The following is a 19,257-nucleotide window of genomic DNA, read 5'->3' as shown; positions in this document are numbered from 1 at the left end:
AAATTTTATTTCAGATCTATTAATTGCTTTTTTTCACTAGAAAACTCAAAGACAAAACAAATGAAACTCAAAATGTTTTTCTAACTAATGTTCTCACTATCTATCTCTCTCATTTTTTTTTTACCATTAATCGACCGATGGCGTGGGACAGAAGGTCATAAGTTACTTTGATAAATTTAATATAAAAACAAACAATGTGTATCTGATAACTCTCGTTTGAATTAAGATTCAACTTTCGTAACTTCAACTGACCCACCACCTTAATGACGAGAATTTACTTTCTCATCTGCAAATGATTCTCTTCATCTAGACTTAACTCGGACTTTGTATAAGCTAAGGTAAGTAATACTCATATTGTTGGTCCATCAATTATATGAATGAACACTCCAAAGGGCACATGATATCAGGTGATCATGTTACCTCTCCTTAAACAAAAAAATTAAGGTGGAGAGGGGGGAGATCACGTGTAGACATGTAATGTAAATCAGAAACTTGTCCCTAGGAATCTTGTGTTAGTACAAACATCATCATCCTTCCACATGTACAGACCCACTAATGATTTAAACACTAATATTATTTTCTATCTTTTTTCTTTATGAACCAAGATTTAAAATTAACAATATATTAGGCATTCATCATTATCTTATGTTGTTCCAAAAATACTATTTTTGAGATTTTAAATTAATATTTTGAAAGCGATTGAAGTTCGTGTTTTTTCATTTTTGTGAAATTGAATCGTCTACGTCAAATGAATCTATAATCAATCAGAAGAAACATTCTGAAATTTGACTCAAATAAATTCAAATTTTTAGTCCGATTTCATGTATGACTTGAATAAAAACATATTGTACCTGAAGTTAAGTACCTTTATTAAAAAGATAGTACTACTAAAATTTAAATCTAACGTCAAATCAGTAAAATCTAACCTACTCTTCTTCGTCGTGAGAGACGGACAATGCTAATTTCAATATTTACAAACCAATTACAATCCAAGTGCATATCCAAGTACCTGGTAAGGGAGGAAGAATAAATATAGAATAAAATTTTATTTAAGTTTTTGTTTATTGTAACAATACAATTATAACAATACCAAACCATAGTAATAAAAAGATTAATGAGTCGAACAATTATTTTCCCTTAAGACAGCTACATACATCAGAGAGCATATTACGTTCAGAACTTGAAATAAATTTAAGAGCAGTTGACATATTTGGAAGAGAAGGGATTGCTCCTTTTATCGATGTTGAGAGAGCCCCACATACACTCGCCAACATAAGAGCCTTCCTTAGTTTTTCTTCGTCCTACCAAAAAAAAAACAGACTAAATATTATATTGCTATAATTTGCGAATAGAGGTTAAAACAATTATTTTGTGTCAATTTTTCAAATCAAGAAGAGAGTGAGAGAAGGTATAGTGACCTGAATGAGAAAGGAATCATTGGCAATTGAGAAAAGAAGTGCCCCAGTAAATGCATCACCAGCTCCAGTTGTATCAACCTTTTTTAGTGAATAGCCTTTCACCTTCCCTTTGAAGCTCTGTCACACAAAAATAAACTCAATGTGATTCATGAATTCTCCTCCAAGAACATTCTAAATTCTTTTTTCCCGCCCATGAATTTTTTAAACAAATTTTAAAATTATTTGCCAATCTAAAAATCGTGAGTGGGAAAAACCGTCTCAGAAATCAAGACAACCATATTATATAGATATGTCGGTTCAAATAATTAGCAGGTTTCAACTTCAAAACGTTCTAAACATATTTGGATTCGAACACTTTGGTACTAATTGTTTTTCCTAAGTTAGATACGAAATCCGGTATGAGGTTTGAGTTGACTCGAGTGAGATCCAGGTTGTTTGTTTTTGTTTGATTCGTTTGAATAATTGATTTTGTCAATTTGACTCAGATATGTCAGATTCAGAAAATGAGAAAGAAACAAACACTGCCCACGTAAACTTTTGCGCAATAAAAGGAATATAAAATACAAACCTTGGTGTAGTATGAGCAACCATCCTTGCCATAGGTGATAACCAACAACTTCAATCCATCATACCAGAGTGATTTAAGAATATCATCTTCATTAGATGGATCTCCATCTATTAGGAACTCTACCTCATTGTCACTAACCTATGTATCCACATAGTTAATCAACAATTAAAACAAGAAGTCGATATTAATTCTTATAAATACAAATGATAGAAGGAAGGAAGTGAGTTATATGGTATTTTAGATTTGTCAATGAATCGACATTAGAAAAACAACTCGATGTTCATGTGAAAGTTTTATAAGCGCGCTCAATAGCCAAATTCAGAGCTTCTCGGTTCATGTGGAAAGGGGTGTCTTTAGCAATAATGAGAGGGCGCTTATAAAACTTCTCGTGAAAACGATATTCTTTTTTCGTTGCAACAGTAACGCTATTCCGTTTATAGTTTTTGAAAGTTGTTATATATACGAACCTTGATAAAATCAGTTTGTTTCCAAATACTCATTATGGTTTCTCGAGCAAATTCAGCAGACGGCCAAAGCGGTAACCGAAGATTAGGGTCATATGAGAGCAAAGCACCTGCATTCTTTGCAGCTCTCATGGCTGCTAAGTGAGCAGATCTACAAGGCTCTGATATCAAACTTATAGAACCATAATGAAATATTTTAGCTTTCTTGATTATCTCCATGTTGATTTCACTTTCTTTTAACATCATATCAGCACTTGGGTTCCTATAAAACATGAACTCCCTTTCACCACTCTTTGTCAATGTCACAAATGACAACCCTGTCCTCGCCTCATCGTCGAAGCACACTCCCTCCGCTTTTACACCATTTTTCTTCAATATTTCCACAAGCATTTTTCCGAATTCATCGTTACCCACCTACGTGAATAAGCTAGTATTAGTTATATCGAAAAATATAGTTCAAGAATACTATTGATAGCACAAAATTATTTCAATACTTTTTAGTTTTTTCGTTCGTTCTGAAGCAGATTAACTAAGCAAGCGAGTGTCAACAATTGGTCGCCCAAGTGGTCCAATGTGTTGACATAAACTCCAAAATCCTGGAGGTCGAGGTGGTTTCCATAATTTATTGAACTTGGGTTGTTAAGGTATAAATAATGTTGTTGGGCTTTAAGCCAGAGTTTAGTTGGGCTATATGCCCGTTCTTTGTAAGAGTTTGAATTCGGCAGTTTCGTGTTTATCACATCTTTGATATATCAACAATGTAATGACTATCTTAGATCGTAGTCAATTTCCAAGAAAAAGAAAAAAACTAAGCAAGCGAGTTTGAACAATTCACATTTCGGGTACTTTTTAGATGATTCGAGGTATGAATAATATTTCTTATTGATATGTGATTAGAATTTATGAAAATGAGAAGAGAATGAAACCTTGCCCATGAAAGCAGAATTACCACCAAGCTTGGAAATGGCACAAGCAACATTGGCAGGAGCACCACCAGGAGCTTTGATGAAAGCTTTTGATTCTGCAAGAGAAACTCCGGCTGTGTCGGGAACAAAATCTATTAGCATCTCTCCGAAAGTCACTACCAATGGCAAAGAATTCGACATTTTATTGATTATTTCTTTGCTTCAAATCAATCCAATATTTCTGTCAATAAATTTATGAAGACAAACCCATTTGCACATATGTTCTTTGACAGGTTAGAGATTAAATAGGAATTTTAAAATACCCTTTTTCGAGAAAACATGTAGACAAACTTTATACGATCGACGAAGACAAGTATGACAGAACATTTTTTTAATGGTTAGATGGTTGTGTGAAATGAAATTCTATAATTAAATAATTAAAAAGAAATGGAATTTTTCTTTTTCTTTTTTGAAGGTAGATTCTAATGATGAATGCTATAATAGTTAGGAAAGTAAAGTAAGAATCTTATGGCCTAAAGCTGTAACTTGACTGAAAAGCAAAGAACACCTTTGCATTTTTCACATGATATGTAAAAAAAGAAAAATGTGAGAAGTTGTAATTTGATACAAGATTCACTTTAGGAAATTTCATGTTTGTTGTAGGAAGTATGACAAGGAGATTTTGTAATGAAAAATATGTCGAAATCGGTTACTGAAAATGTATTGAAGAGACACAAAAATATGACATTTCTACAAACGTCATGCAACTCCTTGTAAGACATTTAGTATTGTGATACTCACTATAGTTGGTACTTGGTAGCAACACTTGTGTCTCCGAGAGAGTACAGGGTTCGAATCTTACACATCAAAATAAAGAGAAACTCTTATTCTTTTGTTTCTCAGGCGTGATTTTAGATCATTACAAATAGTGTACATTGGTGCAATAAACTTGTATCTTCAAATTATTTCCCGTTTGAAAAAGTCTAACCCAACTTCCAAAACTTTTACTCTCTTTTTATTTATTGTATTAATTTTCAGACGGTTATATACTTATATCTAAAATGTTGACGAAAAGTCGCAATATTTCCCATTTTTTTCTGAAAAAGCTTCGGGTATCTCTAAACTACTCTCATAAAATTATTTCCTCATGAAACTAACACCACATCTTCTTCTTCGTTGTTTGCGTTGTGTTGATGATATGCTTCCGCTTTTCCATTTTTTCTTCTTAAAATGTGTGAGAATAGTCCCACATCAAAGAATGGTAACTAGCAACTAAGAATATAATGTATAGGTCTTCTCCACTCATTGTCAATTGAGTTTGAGTTGGATGACCACAAACTCAACAAAATGGAATAGGTGAACTTAGAAGTCATTTGGGCCTTTTAAGGGAGGTGCCTTTTTATCTTGGCTTCCTATAGAACTTCTCCTCATTAGTCATTATCAAGTTTCTAGTGTGTAGGGGGTGGGGATTTTTATGGGGACTTTGTAAACACTCACGATCTTTGCCTGCCACAAACACTTCTCTTGATTAAGTCAATTTTCTTTGATTAAGTCAATTTTCTTTGATTAAGTCAAGTATCATCATCTACACTCACCACTCAGTGAAGAAGGATCAAAGTAGTGAAAATGGCAAGGGTATATAATAATTTCCTAACATTGTGGGTGTGTATGAAATTTTCCTTCTAGAGTTCTAGTAAGGTGCCTACCCATTGTCCCTTGAATAACTTAGCGAGTATGAGTAGGGCTGGGAAACGGTCAGCGAGCCCGTACTCGAAGGAGACCAACGAACCACAAAAGGCTCGTGAACGTAACGAGTCTGAGCCGGAATTACTCGGCACGTGAAGTCGAGTTGTAATAGATGGGACACGGGTAGGTCCTTCTATCCAAATCCTGGCCCGAAAAATCCAAGAGACCGCTCGAAAGACTTGACTGCTCAGTAAGAATCCACTTGCCCGCTTGCCGTAGTAAATGATCCAGCCGTTGAGATTTATGCCTCTTCAAGAGAGAATCAAATACAAACAAAACATATCTAAATGAACTTTGATTAACTTAAGTTTGAAAAGAAAAACCCTAAAATTCTTTTTGACTCTTATCCGACCCCTGATGACCTGATACCCGGTTTGCCCGAGTTTAGGGGAGAACCTAAGAGGCCCGCCCCAGCTCCAAGGAAAACCGTGGCGTCCGTGCCAGCCCGATTCCCACCCCTACCGTCTCTGTCTGCCGTACTTACAAACGTCACCTACTTGAGAGAGAGAGAGAGAGAGAGGAAAATCCAATCGAGGTCTCAGAGTGGGATTTTAATATTTTCGAGAGATGGGAAGAAGAAGAAGAAGAATAAAGATCGAAATTCTTATTCTCTCTCTAATATTTCCTTTATTGATTCAGAGTGGTCAAGCTTCTTCTCCTCCACTGCAACAAAATCAGGTATTTACAGAGCAACCCCAATTCTTTTAGATCTCTCAAACATCTTATTAATATTGCATGAAATTTCTCTCTTGTTGTTCTTTGTTTTCAAATTCTGCTTCTAGTACCATTTAATAATTTTGCTACCTTTAGTTCTTTAGGTGCCAGTTGTGGTATGATTTTGAACAGAGATTGTGAATTTAAAACTAAAAAAAAGGTGAAAAACGATCATGGGTACCATTGATTTCAATTATTTAGGTCATGAGTAGAGATTTCAGGACATGGGTTACTGATAAAATACATGATTAATCTCTAAACCTCTGTGTTTGTGTGAGAGGGGAGTTGTTCTAAGTATCTAAATCCAAGAGAGTAAGTATTATATGGTACTTAGACTGTCTATTAGTTCAGTTAATTCAATTCATAATTTCAAGTCAAATTGCTAAAATTTTGCTCGGGAATCAGAATGAGGATGTTTTTTTAATGCAAACAAAGAGTTTTTTCCTTAAGTTTTCATCACTATAGGATTAGGAGGTACCGTATTCAGAAAATCGGGTCGAACTATTGGCCTCGGTCAAAAAGACATGTCAATGTTTTTTGAGTAATGCTAGAAGAGGCTACAATTCAAAGCCTACTCCAGAGACCTGCACAAAATCAACCATCTCCATTTTCGAGTCAACTTCCTTTCTCTCTCTTGATGGGATTTTCCACTCTTTATGGACGGTTGAATCCAATTTAGGTCTGGGGTAGGTCTACTTTTGTAGCCTCTTCTATCATTGTTCAAATTATTTTTAGGCTAGGGCTCTCTGTGTGAACTATGTACAAAGTTGTTCAAACCTTACTCTGTACAAACATGTGCAAACTTTACGTATGGAGTTGGAAGCCTAAAAAGAATTGATGTTTCTTTTCCGACAAAAGATAGTTTGGCTGGGGAGTTTTGGCCAGTTTTTCCTATTATATCGCATATGTTGTTTAACTTTATATGATAAGCCAGATACAGATATTAGGAATGATTATTGCCTTGGCAAATAGTGTTGATATTTTCTAATCTTATGCTCATGGTGTCTTTCTTTTGCTGCAGGAATTTCAAGGGGATGGTGCTGCAAGGTAAAATGATCCCCATAGTTAAACTAAGATTCATTATTTAACTATTTCTTGAAAAGTATCGCGAAGAAAAGTATCGTGAGAAATGGAGGATTTATAGCCCTTTGATAAGATTATCAGTTAGTCATACTAGATTTATGTGAATATACATACATAGTGTTATTAGTGAGAAACTTGAAGAAAAATTTCAAACCTTACGTATTGCTTGTATAGTTCTATGCTTATGTCATCAGCATTTCGCTTTTCTCAGCGATTTCGGAACGGTTAAACAAGTAGAAAAGCATGAAGTACACTGTTCTAGAGAAAGGAGTAGGGCAGCTTGGAAAATTATCCAGGAGGTATCAAGATTATAACATCTTCGACAAGCTAGTCATTCCAAATAGTTCTTTATGCATTACTAAAATGCTTTCTATGTTCATTTAATTGGCTATTCATGATTGGTGTAGTATCTGATGCCTTTTGTGGAGACGGAGAATTACCAACTTCCAAGCACATGTAAGCTTCATCCGGACAATGACATGTTCAGAGACCAGGAGCAGCACAAAGTTGTCATGGATATAGATGACTGGAAGTGTGGATACTGCAAGAAACAATTCCGTTCCGAAAAGTTTCTCGATCAGCATTTTGATAACAGACACTATAATCTGCTGAATGCAGTATGTGAACTCTCATTCCTAGCATTTACATATTGATTTCGTTGACATCAAGTTTTGGTAACTTATGAGTTAGATCAACACTTAGATAAGATGTATATGTGTATATATATATATGTGTGTGTGTGTGCGGGCATATGTGCAACAGGTAGTGTAGCCTTGGCTGCAACTTGCTCGGCTCAAATTGGTGGGGATCAGGGGTCCACCCCTGTCCAATCCGAGCTTATCCCACCCCCAACTTCTTAGGATATGAGTACTGTACTACTACATAGTTCAAGAATTTGCGGATACTCACTTTAACATGAAAATCTTTCTGGATACAGAGTCGTGGCAGGTGCTTGGCAGATTTATGTGGGGCTTTGCACTGCGATCAAGTGATGGATGTGAAACCACCCAAAACTAAATGCAATCCTGCAGCTACATCAAAGAACCGCCATCTTTGTGAGGTTGCTTCTGACTACCATATCATTTGTGTTATATAGTAAAAGACTTGCTTATAGTCCATCACTTTGATGCAGAGCCTAGCGAATAGTTGTTTTCCCATAAATACGGGTCCTTCGGCAAGTCGTCTACATGGTTAGTTGCATTTTCCTTCTTATCATAAAAAATTATCAATTGTTTTACCCGTTTTTGTTTTTATAACTTCTTTTTTGACTGTTTTAATGCTATGGGATCGCAGATCTGTTATTACGCCAAATTTGTGATGCTCATACTTGCACTGGCGAGGCAAAACCCTTCTCCAGAGGAAGCAAAGTACGTTTCGTTCACGATTCCTACTCTCTTTTGGTCTTATTTTTATTTATTACTACCAAGGTTAACCTCGCTGACGAATTTTTCTTATGGTAACATTGAGTTTGTTTCTGCAGAAGCAGACAAGCGTCTTCTATCTAGCGATTTCTATACTGACATTGATGCTTCTGCCTTTATTTTATGTTCTCGTTTATTTGTATCACAGGTAATCTATCAAATACTAATGACCTTCATCGTTAACTTTTCGAATGATTCATGATGCTTGTGTATGATTTCTGTTACAGGGAAATGAAAACAGGCGTTCATGATCTAAAACGAATCTCACGTATAAGAAGCAAGACGAAGCCTTCTTAGCTGGTATTCTTTCACTTAACCTCGTCTCTGGCTAGTCAGGCTCTCAAGTAAATAGGGAGTCAAGCGGGGCACGAGACTGTACCCAACCCAAACTTGAGTAAAACTTTTCACGTATAAGACGAGTTCTCCGTAGATTAACTTGAAAGAGGCTTGAGTCAGTGTGGACTAGGCCCCAACGGAGCTGAGTCAAGTCTGGAGCCTAACTATAACTAGGATGGTTGTAAAGTACAAGTTACTTTTACCCTTGAAGTGATAAATTCAAAATTCTCTTAGAAAGTACTCAAGATTTTGCTCATTAACACAGACTATATGTTTGGTGTAGGTCAGTTGGTACCAAATGCATCTATCATGGCAAAAAGGGTGGATGCTGGAGATTCTAGGACCAGATTTCTCATGTTTTGAGGCAGCGGAGAATCGATGTCAAACCATGTGTTGGAAACCCTATTCGATGTCGATTTCAGCGTACAATCTGTATCTTGTTTAACAGAAAGCAAGTACGAAGACCATACATGTATACAAAAAGCTTTGTATTCTTTGTCCCGAGTTAGAATCTTGAATCTGTTATCACATCCAAGCCTCTAATTGAGATTCTTTGAAGAGATTTCCTATTTCAGTCTGTTCATCACAATCTTACTTCGTCATGAATCGATAATTGATATAACTTAACACTTAACTAAAACCCAAAACTCGGGGTTACAAAATGTCATCAGCATCTAACACTATTATGTTATTACAAGATGTAATTGATCATGTAAGGCCCTTCGAGTTCGTAACCTAATTTTCTGTAGTAGTGGCGCACTGGCGTGTTCCAACACCCGAAATCACTGCTAATTTTGATCTATGTTCTCTACGAGCTATTCGTTCTGCCTCTTCCGTCAACAGTGTTCCATATCCCAGTAAAAGAAAGAGAAGAGAATCCATCGACTGAGTTAAATCGAAAGCTTGATCACGCCAAAACCAAACGATGAATACTTCAATTTTTACCAAGGATTGGTGGAAGTAAGAGCACTGGTATTTTACCTGGTGCTGCAGTTTATCAGCATCCCTCCTGTGCACTGGAACGTTAAATTCCCAAACAGAGTTCTGGGCATGTCGTGTTTTGTCACATTTACGCAAGCACAATAAACCAACAAGAATATACTATATATAAGCCGTAAAAAAGTATTAGTACACATTGAGTATGATATAATTTCATATTGAGTATCTCCAAACGATGATAACGTCATATGTAAATTGCAAGTAAAATAGACAAATTGGCGTGTATTTTCGTAAGAGAGAAATGTCCCCCAACCCTCATTTGCTGCATAATCCCTTCGAACTAGTTCTACTTCGTCTGGCCTATCTGAAAAATAACATTGTATCAGATGCCCGAATTCCAGTTTCACGTGTTCTAACATCACGGCATTTCAAGCCCAAGTCATCCATCGGAGCTAAAGCCAGCTCCAGAAGATTTCCCTTCTCAACTCCAGAAGTGACTAATGGCATAGGGATGTCTCTCTGAACTCTATAAACACGACTCCACGGAGGTACCAAAGCTTAGATTCTTGCGACTATATCCACGAGAGATTCGGGTGGGTAGCTCCTATACCTATAAAATAGATGGATTTTACTTACCTCTCACTCGTTACAAAAAAAATGAAATGAAAGTGAGATATGATAAAGAAGCAGAGTCAGCCTAAGCGTTTCAGCCGCCCGAAGTAGAGTTGAAAATGGAGCCCTTCTAGGAGCAGTGGAAAAAAAAAATTGCTTCAATGGATTTTTAAGATGAATTTGAACCTCCTACAACAGCTACAGTGTGACCTCTATTAGTGTCACGAGCAGCATCCTCATACGTGCTCTGAACTCCTATCTCTAGACGTGTAGAACCATAAGAAAGCATTTGCCGCAAATGAGGTCCAAGGCAATAATCTGGTCTCCTAATGTACAAATAAGATCATAAAAAGCATATAACAATTTCATACAACGAAGTTACTTCAAAGTTAGATCATAAACATCTTCCTCTAATTTAATTCTTATTTATTCTTACTATCATTTCGTCTTAGAAGTAGTCATCGACGATCGGTCAACCGCAACTACCTTAATCATTTTTTTATTTGTTCTTCTTTTCTACTTGTTTTTCTCTTCATCTTCTTTGTCAGATTTTCAAAAAAAAAATGGAGAGGGAAGAAGCAAAAAAAAGTAAAAAAGGGGCTATACTGGAAGCTGATCATCTTTAGAGGGGGCATTTTGGATAGTTGATCATATCTAGGGGACCATAATAGAATTAAACCCTTGTTCTTTTTAGGTTCGAAGCAGCCAATATTTCTCCCGGCAGAATCAGGAAGCACTAGAAACATGGAAAATGATGATTCAACCAAACAAGGAAGAAGAAAAAGAAGTTCATTAGAAAACGAAATCCTTCAAAAAGTTGGAAATACAATTTCCACCATTAACGATTCCAAGCATGTTGATGAAGTTATCTGCGCTCTTCACTCTCTCGCTCTTCTCCTTTTCCCTCTTGATTCATCTCTTCTTTCAGGTTACTCAGAACTAAAATACTTCTCCTAACTTCATCTCCTATCTAGGTTTTCAATTGTAATAAAATTCAATTTTGACTCTATTTCAATCGAATTTCAGGTACTATTCATCAACGATTCAGAGATGAGGTTAGTTGATTTTTGTTTATGGAATTAGGTCTTGTGAATGAATGTTTAACATTGAAACACATGAACTCGAGGTTAACTATATGATTGATCGATATCTTCAGATTCTTGCTGCCGGATCGTCTATTTCTTCGGAAAGTGATGAGTGGAGAGATGCTTTTTATCAAGGAGCTGGGTTTCCATTACTTGCAAGGTTCTTAATATATGGTGAGTTGTTCATGATTGTTGAAGTAAGTTATTTGCTCTTTGAAGTTTGGACAAATTCCTTCATTTCAATCAAAGTTTGTGACTTTTAGGGTTCAGATTCTACATGTGAAATAATTTTTATTGTTTTATGCAGATCTTGCTTCGAATTGGCTGGCTTGTTTTCCTATTTTGGCTAGGAAGCTTGTTTACGATTCTTTCTTCGTTAATGGTCCTTCGATAGAGGTAGTTCAAGCTGTAAGTCCTGGGCTAGGTCAAACCCAAAATGAAGATTTTGATCTTAATGCTGTCCGGTCAAATGTAGAGAGGTACAAGTTTTTTATTTTCTTTATAGCTGTGTTTCTTTCATTCATTTTGCTGTCGGAATTTGGTTATGGAGCTGAATAAGCTACACCTTCTCTCCTAATATGCAATTTTGTGTAACCCCTACCGAGGAAGGAACTCACTTTTAGGAGTTTATTTAGCTCTCTGCATTCGTTTATTTATTTGTAGACTCAATATACTAGTAGTTTAATAAGTGAAACTTGATAGACAAAAGGGAACTGCATATTAAAATTCAATTTGTGGCAGAGATATGGTACCATCTTCCATTTATGGTGATTTTGGGGGATATGGTTACCCTTTATTCCTTATTGTGGTAAAGTCGTATAATTGTTGCTATAGCGTTGTTTTATATCTGCAGAATTTTGTAAATATTCACATTTCATTTATGCCTTGGTGGTGATTTTATTTAATTGATGTAACATGACAAATTTTCTAGTTAGCACTCATGACTTTTGCAATATAGGGTATGGAAATTTGTAGAACATATATTCTAATGTTACCAACTTCATGTTGATTCAGAGGTAAAAGTGTCCAGTTTCTCTCTTCGTTTTTCGCAGAATATTGGTAATTTGTTTGATTGACAAGAATGGAGTACTTGATATGGCTAGAGAGTTTGGTGATCCTTCCAGATCTGAAGTACATTCTGGTGAGCGGATGAAGCCCGAAAACATATCTAGGGTTGCACAGTTAATTGCATCTCTTCCTGATAAAGCGCGAGCAAATGCTCGGTCTCCACTTTCTTCACAGTATCCTTAATGAATCGTGATATCTGAATGTTATTAAAAAAAATAAAGGAAGATGCCAAATTTCTCGTGACCACCCAAAAATATGCTGACCAGTCCCTACTAATTGTAAGAAACATTTGATCATATGACTCAGAGCTATTAAGAGTGTTCAGATTCAAGCATAGCTTAAAATGAGCTCAGCTATCCGTAAATAGAAGTTCATACTAGTTTGCATCCATATCTTCTTGTTCCATGATTAATAAGCTTATCCTTCACAAAATATTTTAGCTCGTTCTTCAAGCAGATAACTGTTCAGCTTCTCGCCGGGATAGATGAGAGGGTACACAAACTTAGTGAAAAATCAAATGATTTGGATAGCAGTGTCATCGATGGCAGTGTCCTATTTGTTGGAGAAACATTCGCTCGCATATGTCGGCGTGGCTCTACAGGTACTCTAAACTGTGCAGCGTGTTCCTGCTTTTTGACAATTGGATCCATGACAAGTTTAATATATATTCTAGCTCCTGTATTTAGATGAAATATCTATTAAATTTATTTATGCAATGTACTAATAACATGTATAACTAAAAAGGAAAAGAGTCTGCAATTAAATCCTAGCACTTTGGTTTGGCTTCCCATCTATCTGAAACTGGAAACTGCTACAGAAATCTGATTAAGTTCCTAAAATCTATATAAAACAACAATTTGTGATTTATCGGCCTTCCTCCTCTGAATTCAGTGAGGAAGAGGTTACCCTGATCCAAACACGAGCCCCTTTAAGGAGCCCTGTATGTTTTGATAAGCCAGTGCACTCATAAGTTTGTGCAAGGGGCATTGCCCTATTAGGCTATTACCACCCAGTTTGTTTGTAGTGTTGCCCCTTTGTTCTTCTTAAAGTTTGGATTTTTTGCACCAAATTTTTTTTCTCTATTTGTATTAAAAATTAAGTGAAGTAAATAGTGTGCGGTCTTCAGAAATAGAAGCTAATGTGTTGATCAACATCATGAAACTGGAGCTGAAATGGATAGACATTATCTCATTGTCCATATTCATTCTTAAATGGTTGTGTGCAGATATTCTGTTAGCTGAAATGGTACCTAGAATTCTTAGTCATGTCCGAAGTTGCTCATTGTCAACTGGTGACTCTGATAATTTCAATTTGGTTGAGTCAAAATCTAAGTTACATTCCTGGACGCTGATGATGGAGGCAATAAAAGACCCACACGCTACAGAGAGATTATCGGAGCAGTTGTTACGTCTGCTAGCTTCTGAACATGCAACTGATGGCGAAGCTTACTGGGTTCTCTGGGTTTTGTTTCATCAAACTTTTAAGCGCCAAGCATCTATAAGGTCTGTGAGAATGTTCATTTTCTTGGGAAATGTCAGAATGTTTTCATAGGAGGTTATGCTGCCAAATTATATATCTTACTTTCGGTTGCTTTAAATATATTCTAAAGGTTATGGTGTCAAATTACATATCTTTCTCCGAGTTTGGTAGTACATCATTAGTTACATAACAGTGAAGAATGAAGATTACAAGGTGTAGTGATTCTTGAAGCTTCCGTTGTTCAGGTCTATGTTTATTGACAAGTTCCTACTCTGGAAAGTTTTTCCTATCTGCTGCCTGAGGTGGATTCTTCAGTTTGCTGTTCTTGATTATCCACCCAGTTCTGGTGGACTGACTAGGAGTCAGAATACTCAAGGGCTCATAGACATGGTGCAGTGTCTGGTTGGAGTATGGTCCAAACGCGATTTTGTACAAACCGCTTCAATAGAGCAGCAAGCTTGTATCCTTTTACTTTTATATCTTCTTGTCAAATGTCGCCTCAGTTCTTTCCCCTAGTTTTCTCACCATCTATAACGAAACGTAGCTCCTTAATTGTAGAAACAGATGTAACTGCAGGTGTAGGTCTTTGTTTGGAAAAGATGTCCAAAGAAGAATTAGAGTCAACCAAGGATGTTATGCACTCAATACTTCAAGGAGTTAGCTGTACTCCCTCTCTCTCTCTCTTACTCTTTTGCTGCAGTCTATATTAGTGCGAGTGGCTATTATTGTGTGTATTTTATCTTATTCCTGTCGTTGGCAGGTAGGCTGGAGAGCCCAACACATTTAGTAAGAAAAATGGCTAGTTCTGTTGCTTTGGTGTTCTCCACAGTAGTTGACCCGAATAATCCCCTGTACCTCGATGAAAGTCTCAGCAGAGAGCCTATTGATTGGGAATTTGGTTTTACCGGCAAAGACAAAAAAGCCCCTGCTTTGGCTGCCACTGGGAAGGTGAAAGATATTACAGAAACGTCAGTTGTTTCTTTGCCAAACGAGGAACTGGATAATGCAGCTTTCAGCGAACGTGTGAATATTAAAAACAAGAAAACTGCCGAACTGAGGTTGGTTGATCCAGATGAGATTGTTGATCCAGCAACGTTAAATTGTGAACAAGCTTCTGATGAAGAAGATGATGACACAAGTGAAAACTCTGAATCTGATAGTGACTCTTCCTTACAACCTTATGACCTTTCAGACGATAATGTAGATATGAAAAGGCACTTCTCGCAGCTTGTTGACATTGTTGCAGCACTCCGAAAAACGGATGACCCAGATGGAGTAAGTTATTAGCTCTCGTAGCTTCATATCAATATTAAGGAACTACGATTTCTTGTTCCTAACTATTGAAATGCTTTCACGCAGGTGGAAAGGGCATTGGATTGTGTGGAGAAGCTTGTAAGAGCATCACCTGATGAGCTTCCGCATGTTTCGGGTGAGCTTGTCAGATCGCTTCTGCACGTTCGCTGCTCAGATTTAACTGTTGAAGGAGAGGAAGAAACAGCAGAAGAAAAGAGGCATAAAGCATTAGTAGCATTGCTTGTGATGAGTCCCTTGGAATCTTTGGGCGTACTAAACAAACAATTGTACTCACCCAATGTCGATATCAGTCAGCGCATTCTTATACTTGACGTCATGACAGATGCAGCAGAGGAACTCTCAAGTGCTAAAAGTTTGAGAATAAAGCAAAATCTTCAGCGAAATGGTTTAGTATCAACCATTTCTGAGACCCAACCATGGTTCTTACCCAGCAGCAAAGGACCAGCAGGAGCAAGTCTCTGGAAAGAGGTTTCAGAGTCGGGAACTTTGTTAAACTGGTCATACCGTTACGAGAGAGACCTTCCATCAAAGGCCAGCCAAATCAGAACAGGCAAATCACGTAGATGTAGTCTCCAGTCACAAAGGGCACAAGATAACCAATTTGAATGGTCGAAAAATAAGTTTCCTGTGTATGCTGCTGCATTTATGCTCCCAGCTATGGAAGGATTTGATAAGAAAAGGCATGGTGTTGACTTACTTGGTAGAGATTTTATAGTTCTCGGGAAACTCATCTACATGCTTGGTGTTTGTATGAAATGCGCAGCCATGCATCCAGAAGCTTCAGATTTGGCTCCTGCCCTTCTTGATATGTTAAGCTCCAGGTACTGATCGTTATGCCATGTTGCATTTTACGTGGTGTTTGATTCTCAGATTGTCTGGATACTCGTACTCGTAGTCGTCTAAGCCTGACTTTTCTAATATCGAATAGTCTGAGTCTGAACTTTTGGCTCAGGGGCTCGGATAGCCATTTCAGACAACGGGCTCCTAATTCAGATTATACTCGATAGTCGATACTCCAATCATATAACATTAGCTTCGTGATTACCAATTTACTTTTTCTTTCAATATCGACGTGCAGTAGCCAGTAGGGCACTTTGCTATTTAAATCTAGTATTATGGTGTTTGACATTATCATCATTGATATGCTGCCAAATGCAGGAAGATATCGAATCATGCAGAAGCGTATGTTAGACGATCTGTTCTTTTCGCAGCTTCCTGTGTTCTGCTAGCCCTTCATCCCTCGCACGTAGCATCGGCTTTAGTTGAAGGCAATCCTGGAATTTGTCAAGGGCTCGAATGGGTACGAAGTTGGTCCCTTCGTGTTGCCGAATCAGACACCGACACTGAATGCTCATCTGTAAGCATCCATAAAAACTCAGTAGAGACTCATTCCTTTTTCTCATCAATCCTTTTTGGTGTTTTCTCATTAATCTATGAAATGTTCAGATGGCTATGGCATGTCTCAAACTACATTCTGAAATGGCGCTGCAAGCTTCTCAATCTATCGAATCAACGGATTATACTTTCAAGACAAAAGCTGCTGACACATTGAATGGAGTAATCAAACTCCCCACCTCCAATTTGAACTTCAGAATCTAAATATGGTTTCTGAGATTTGTCATTTCCTCCAAACACATGTAATCAGACTTCTTTAAATTACAAGGGTAGCTATATGTATACATATATTAGAAAACTCTTCAACAAATTTTGTTAAAAAGACACAAATTTCAAAGAGATCCCACCATATTTGTATTTAGAGACCAAGGGGTAAACATTGGTCGGTAACTTTGTAAAGTTTCTCTCAAGGACATACATATAAGATGTTCACTATGACCTCTGACCTTCGGAACCCTAAATCCAACCCTCTGCTGATAGACAAAGGATGAAGTTTTTGCAATTGGCTGTCTTTCCTTCATATTAGAAGGCGGCGAATTTGCAATATTGCAGTCTTTTCCTTCATATCAAACGGCGAAGAATGTGCTCCCCCTTCTCTAGGCTAAGGACATCGCCTGATGACAGGAAATGTTGGTTGTTGGCAAGAACAAAGAAGGTGGAGAAGAGAGAAAAGAGGGAGAGAATAGTGGGATGACCATGGAGACAAAGAGAGAGGATGAAAAAGGCTGTGGTTGTGTAACTGATCGAGAAGACAACAATCGTGCTGGTGGTAGTGTGCAGAAAGATGGGGTGTTTTAGAGAAGACAATAAAATTAAGTGGATGATCTTGGTTTACTTCATTGACATATTGTCATATTCAAATGGGTTGAGACTGTGGATGCTTCAAAACATAAAATGAAAAAAATAATATTTCATTGTTTATCTCAATTTATCTACTACATTGAAACACTCAAGAGTACTTTGAAACTACTGAACATTAATATCTAATACTTTGGTAGAAGTAGTAGATTTAGGTATAGTTATATACAAAACTCCATCTTTAACCTCAGCTTTGATTTTCTCATATTCAACATTCTCTGGTAATGCAATTCTACTACTATATTTCCCATAACTCTTGGCTGACCAAACTTCATCTTCTTCTCCTTCACCATTTTCGCCTTTTTCAACTTGTTTGCTTTCCTTTTCAGCTTTCACCACTAACATTTTCTCTTCAATATAGACTTTGATATCACTTTTTGTCATACCAGGCATGTCGAATCTCAATTGGTAATCGTTTTCGCCTTCTTTGATATCCCATGGTGTTCTTCCTCTCCTGTAATTGTTGCCATTACCATTCTCTCTTGGTACTGATGAAGGCCAAGTAGTACTACTGTATGCAAGTGGATCTTCCATCATTCTCTCCATTGTTTCCATCATTTGTTGTACTGTTCTTGCTGTTGGGAACCTGTCCCATAGTCCTGCATCAAACATCATGAGTCAGCTTAGAATCAAAACCAAACTTCATTGTGTTCTCTTTATGATTCAGATCTGAAATCTGACTCAAAATATTCTATTCAGATATCAAATCTGACTCAAAGTCTGAATTTGGCTGGGTTAGATTTCAAACCATGAAATTTCTCCCTTCGGTATTTGGAGTTAGACTTACCAATTGGTGTAGAAACTTGAGACCCTCTTTTAGCTTGTTGAGTTGGTTGTGGCTTCCCTACTTTCTGCAAATGATCAAGGTTTTCTCTTCTATCTCCACCTGCAACTGCTTTAATACTCTTCTTACCAAAAACGGGTCTAAAATGGGTTCCAAATCTAACATGGGTAGGCTTGAAAAAACCACCATTTCTTTCAGATGAGAAAGGAACTGAGACACTGAAATTTGATAAAGATGAAGCCATTTCTTCTTCACTGAACTTCTTAGTTCAACTAGTATTCTGAAAGGAGGGAAATTGAAGCACAAGATTGATTGATTAGAAGTGACTGATGATTGAGGAAAGATTGAGTCATGAGGTGGTATTTAAAGAAGTAATTAGACATTTCTGGAAGATTTCTCTGAATTGTAAAAATGGTGATGATAAATGGACTTTCTAGACATCTCTGGAGTTGTTCATATATTTCTTATCCAGTACTTCTCGGGGCTATTGTAGTATTGGTCAACTACCTTCATCAAAATACATCATGAGCCATTGATTTAGGGTAGAGGATGAATTTTAAGGGTGTGTTTGGCACGCGAAAAGAAAATGTGGTTAACAAACAATCTTATAATGTAATTCTTTTTTTTGAGGGAAAATAAAATCTCAAATAAAAGAAACACAAGTTTACATCAATACAAGAAAGACTAAAACTTATGAGAGTTAACTGAGAAGGACTAAAAACAAATAATCACGCCACTTTAGGGGGTGAAAGTGTTAATAGCCAAATCATGTGCCACCTGATTGCAATTCCGGGGAGTGTAAAGGATGGTTACGTGTCGGCTGGCCAGTCTTCCACGAAGACATTCGATCTCTTCCATTAATCTCCAGGGTACCTCTGCATCAACGGATGTGAGTAACTCAACCAAAACCCTACTGTCACCCTCCAATATATATTCCCTCAAACTCATATCATCAGCTAGGTCGCACCCCAACTGAAACCCTAGAAGTTCGCTATGTAGAGGAGAACGTGGTCTGAATCTGATGCTTTTCGACCCCATTATTATTCCATTGAAATCTCGAGCAACCGC

At 37.1% G+C, this 19,257-nt stretch overlaps 4 protein-coding genes across 6 annotated transcripts; 2 read left to right on the top strand and 2 right to left on the bottom strand.

Annotated features, from left to right (window-relative positions):
- Positions 1-1,029: 1,029 nt before the first annotated feature.
- LOC147542602 (putative fructokinase-5) lies at positions 1,030-3,759 on the bottom strand. Its single transcript, XM_086637819.1, has 5 exons — positions 3,377-3,759; positions 2,454-2,864; positions 1,987-2,124; positions 1,419-1,535; positions 1,030-1,301 (listed from the first exon to the last, which is right to left on the bottom strand). The coding sequence occupies exons 1-5, from the start codon at positions 3,554-3,556 to the stop codon at positions 1,128-1,130; spliced, it is 1,020 nt and encodes a 339-aa protein (XP_086493945.1). The 5' UTR covers positions 3,557-3,759; the 3' UTR covers positions 1,030-1,127.
- Positions 3,760-5,330: 1,571 nt separating this feature from the next.
- LOC147542601 (uncharacterized) lies at positions 5,331-9,224 on the top strand. Of its 2 annotated transcripts, none has more exons than XM_086637379.1 (10): positions 5,331-5,779; positions 6,837-6,862; positions 7,110-7,197; positions 7,306-7,515; positions 7,836-7,958; positions 8,031-8,088; positions 8,192-8,265; positions 8,379-8,467; positions 8,547-8,619; positions 8,939-9,224. In XM_086637379.1, the coding sequence occupies exons 1-9, from the start codon at positions 5,669-5,671 to the stop codon at positions 8,614-8,616; spliced, it is 849 nt and encodes a 282-aa protein (XP_086493505.1). In that variant the 5' UTR covers positions 5,331-5,668; the 3' UTR covers positions 8,617-8,619; positions 8,939-9,224. The 2 variants fall into 2 exon arrangements, with proteins under 2 accessions (XP_086493505.1, XP_086493506.1); XM_086637380.1 differs by having other exon boundaries at positions 5,398-5,779; positions 8,944-9,224.
- A 486-nt stretch (positions 9,225-9,710) lies between these two features.
- EMB2423 (telomere length regulation TEL2 family protein) lies at positions 9,711-16,884 on the top strand. Of its 2 annotated transcripts, XM_086637377.1 has the most exons (13): positions 10,911-11,134; positions 11,233-11,261; positions 11,363-11,465; positions 11,599-11,770; positions 12,344-12,532; positions 12,800-12,960; positions 13,585-13,861; positions 14,084-14,298; positions 14,403-14,501; positions 14,599-15,113; positions 15,198-15,973; positions 16,311-16,509; positions 16,599-16,884. In XM_086637377.1, exons 1-13 carry the CDS (start codon positions 10,951-10,953, stop codon positions 16,749-16,751), a joined length of 3,072 nt encoding a protein of 1,023 aa, XP_086493503.1. In that variant the 5' UTR covers positions 10,911-10,950; the 3' UTR covers positions 16,752-16,884. The 2 variants fall into 2 exon arrangements, with proteins under 2 accessions (XP_086493504.1, XP_086493503.1); XM_086637378.1 differs by lacking the exon at positions 11,233-11,261 and having other exon boundaries at positions 9,711-11,134; positions 11,333-11,465.
- A 564-nt stretch (positions 16,885-17,448) lies between these two features.
- LOC147542599 (small heat shock protein, chloroplastic-like) lies at positions 17,449-18,807 on the bottom strand. The gene is made up of 2 exons (XM_086637381.1): positions 18,193-18,807; positions 17,449-18,004 (listed from the first exon to the last, which is right to left on the bottom strand). Exons 1-2 carry the CDS (start codon positions 18,431-18,433, stop codon positions 17,514-17,516), a joined length of 732 nt encoding a protein of 243 aa, XP_086493507.1. The 5' UTR covers positions 18,434-18,807; the 3' UTR covers positions 17,449-17,513.
- Between the last annotated feature and the right edge of the window lie 450 nt (positions 18,808-19,257).

This window comes from Eschscholzia californica, unplaced genomic scaffold, assembly GCF_041429995.1.
Source record: "Eschscholzia californica isolate CP2 unplaced genomic scaffold, dmEscCali1.0.p SCAF_4, whole genome shotgun sequence".
Classification (NCBI taxonomy): Eukaryota; Viridiplantae; Streptophyta; class Magnoliopsida; order Ranunculales; family Papaveraceae; genus Eschscholzia; species Eschscholzia californica.
This window is presented reverse-complemented; position numbering and strand designations above follow the sequence as displayed.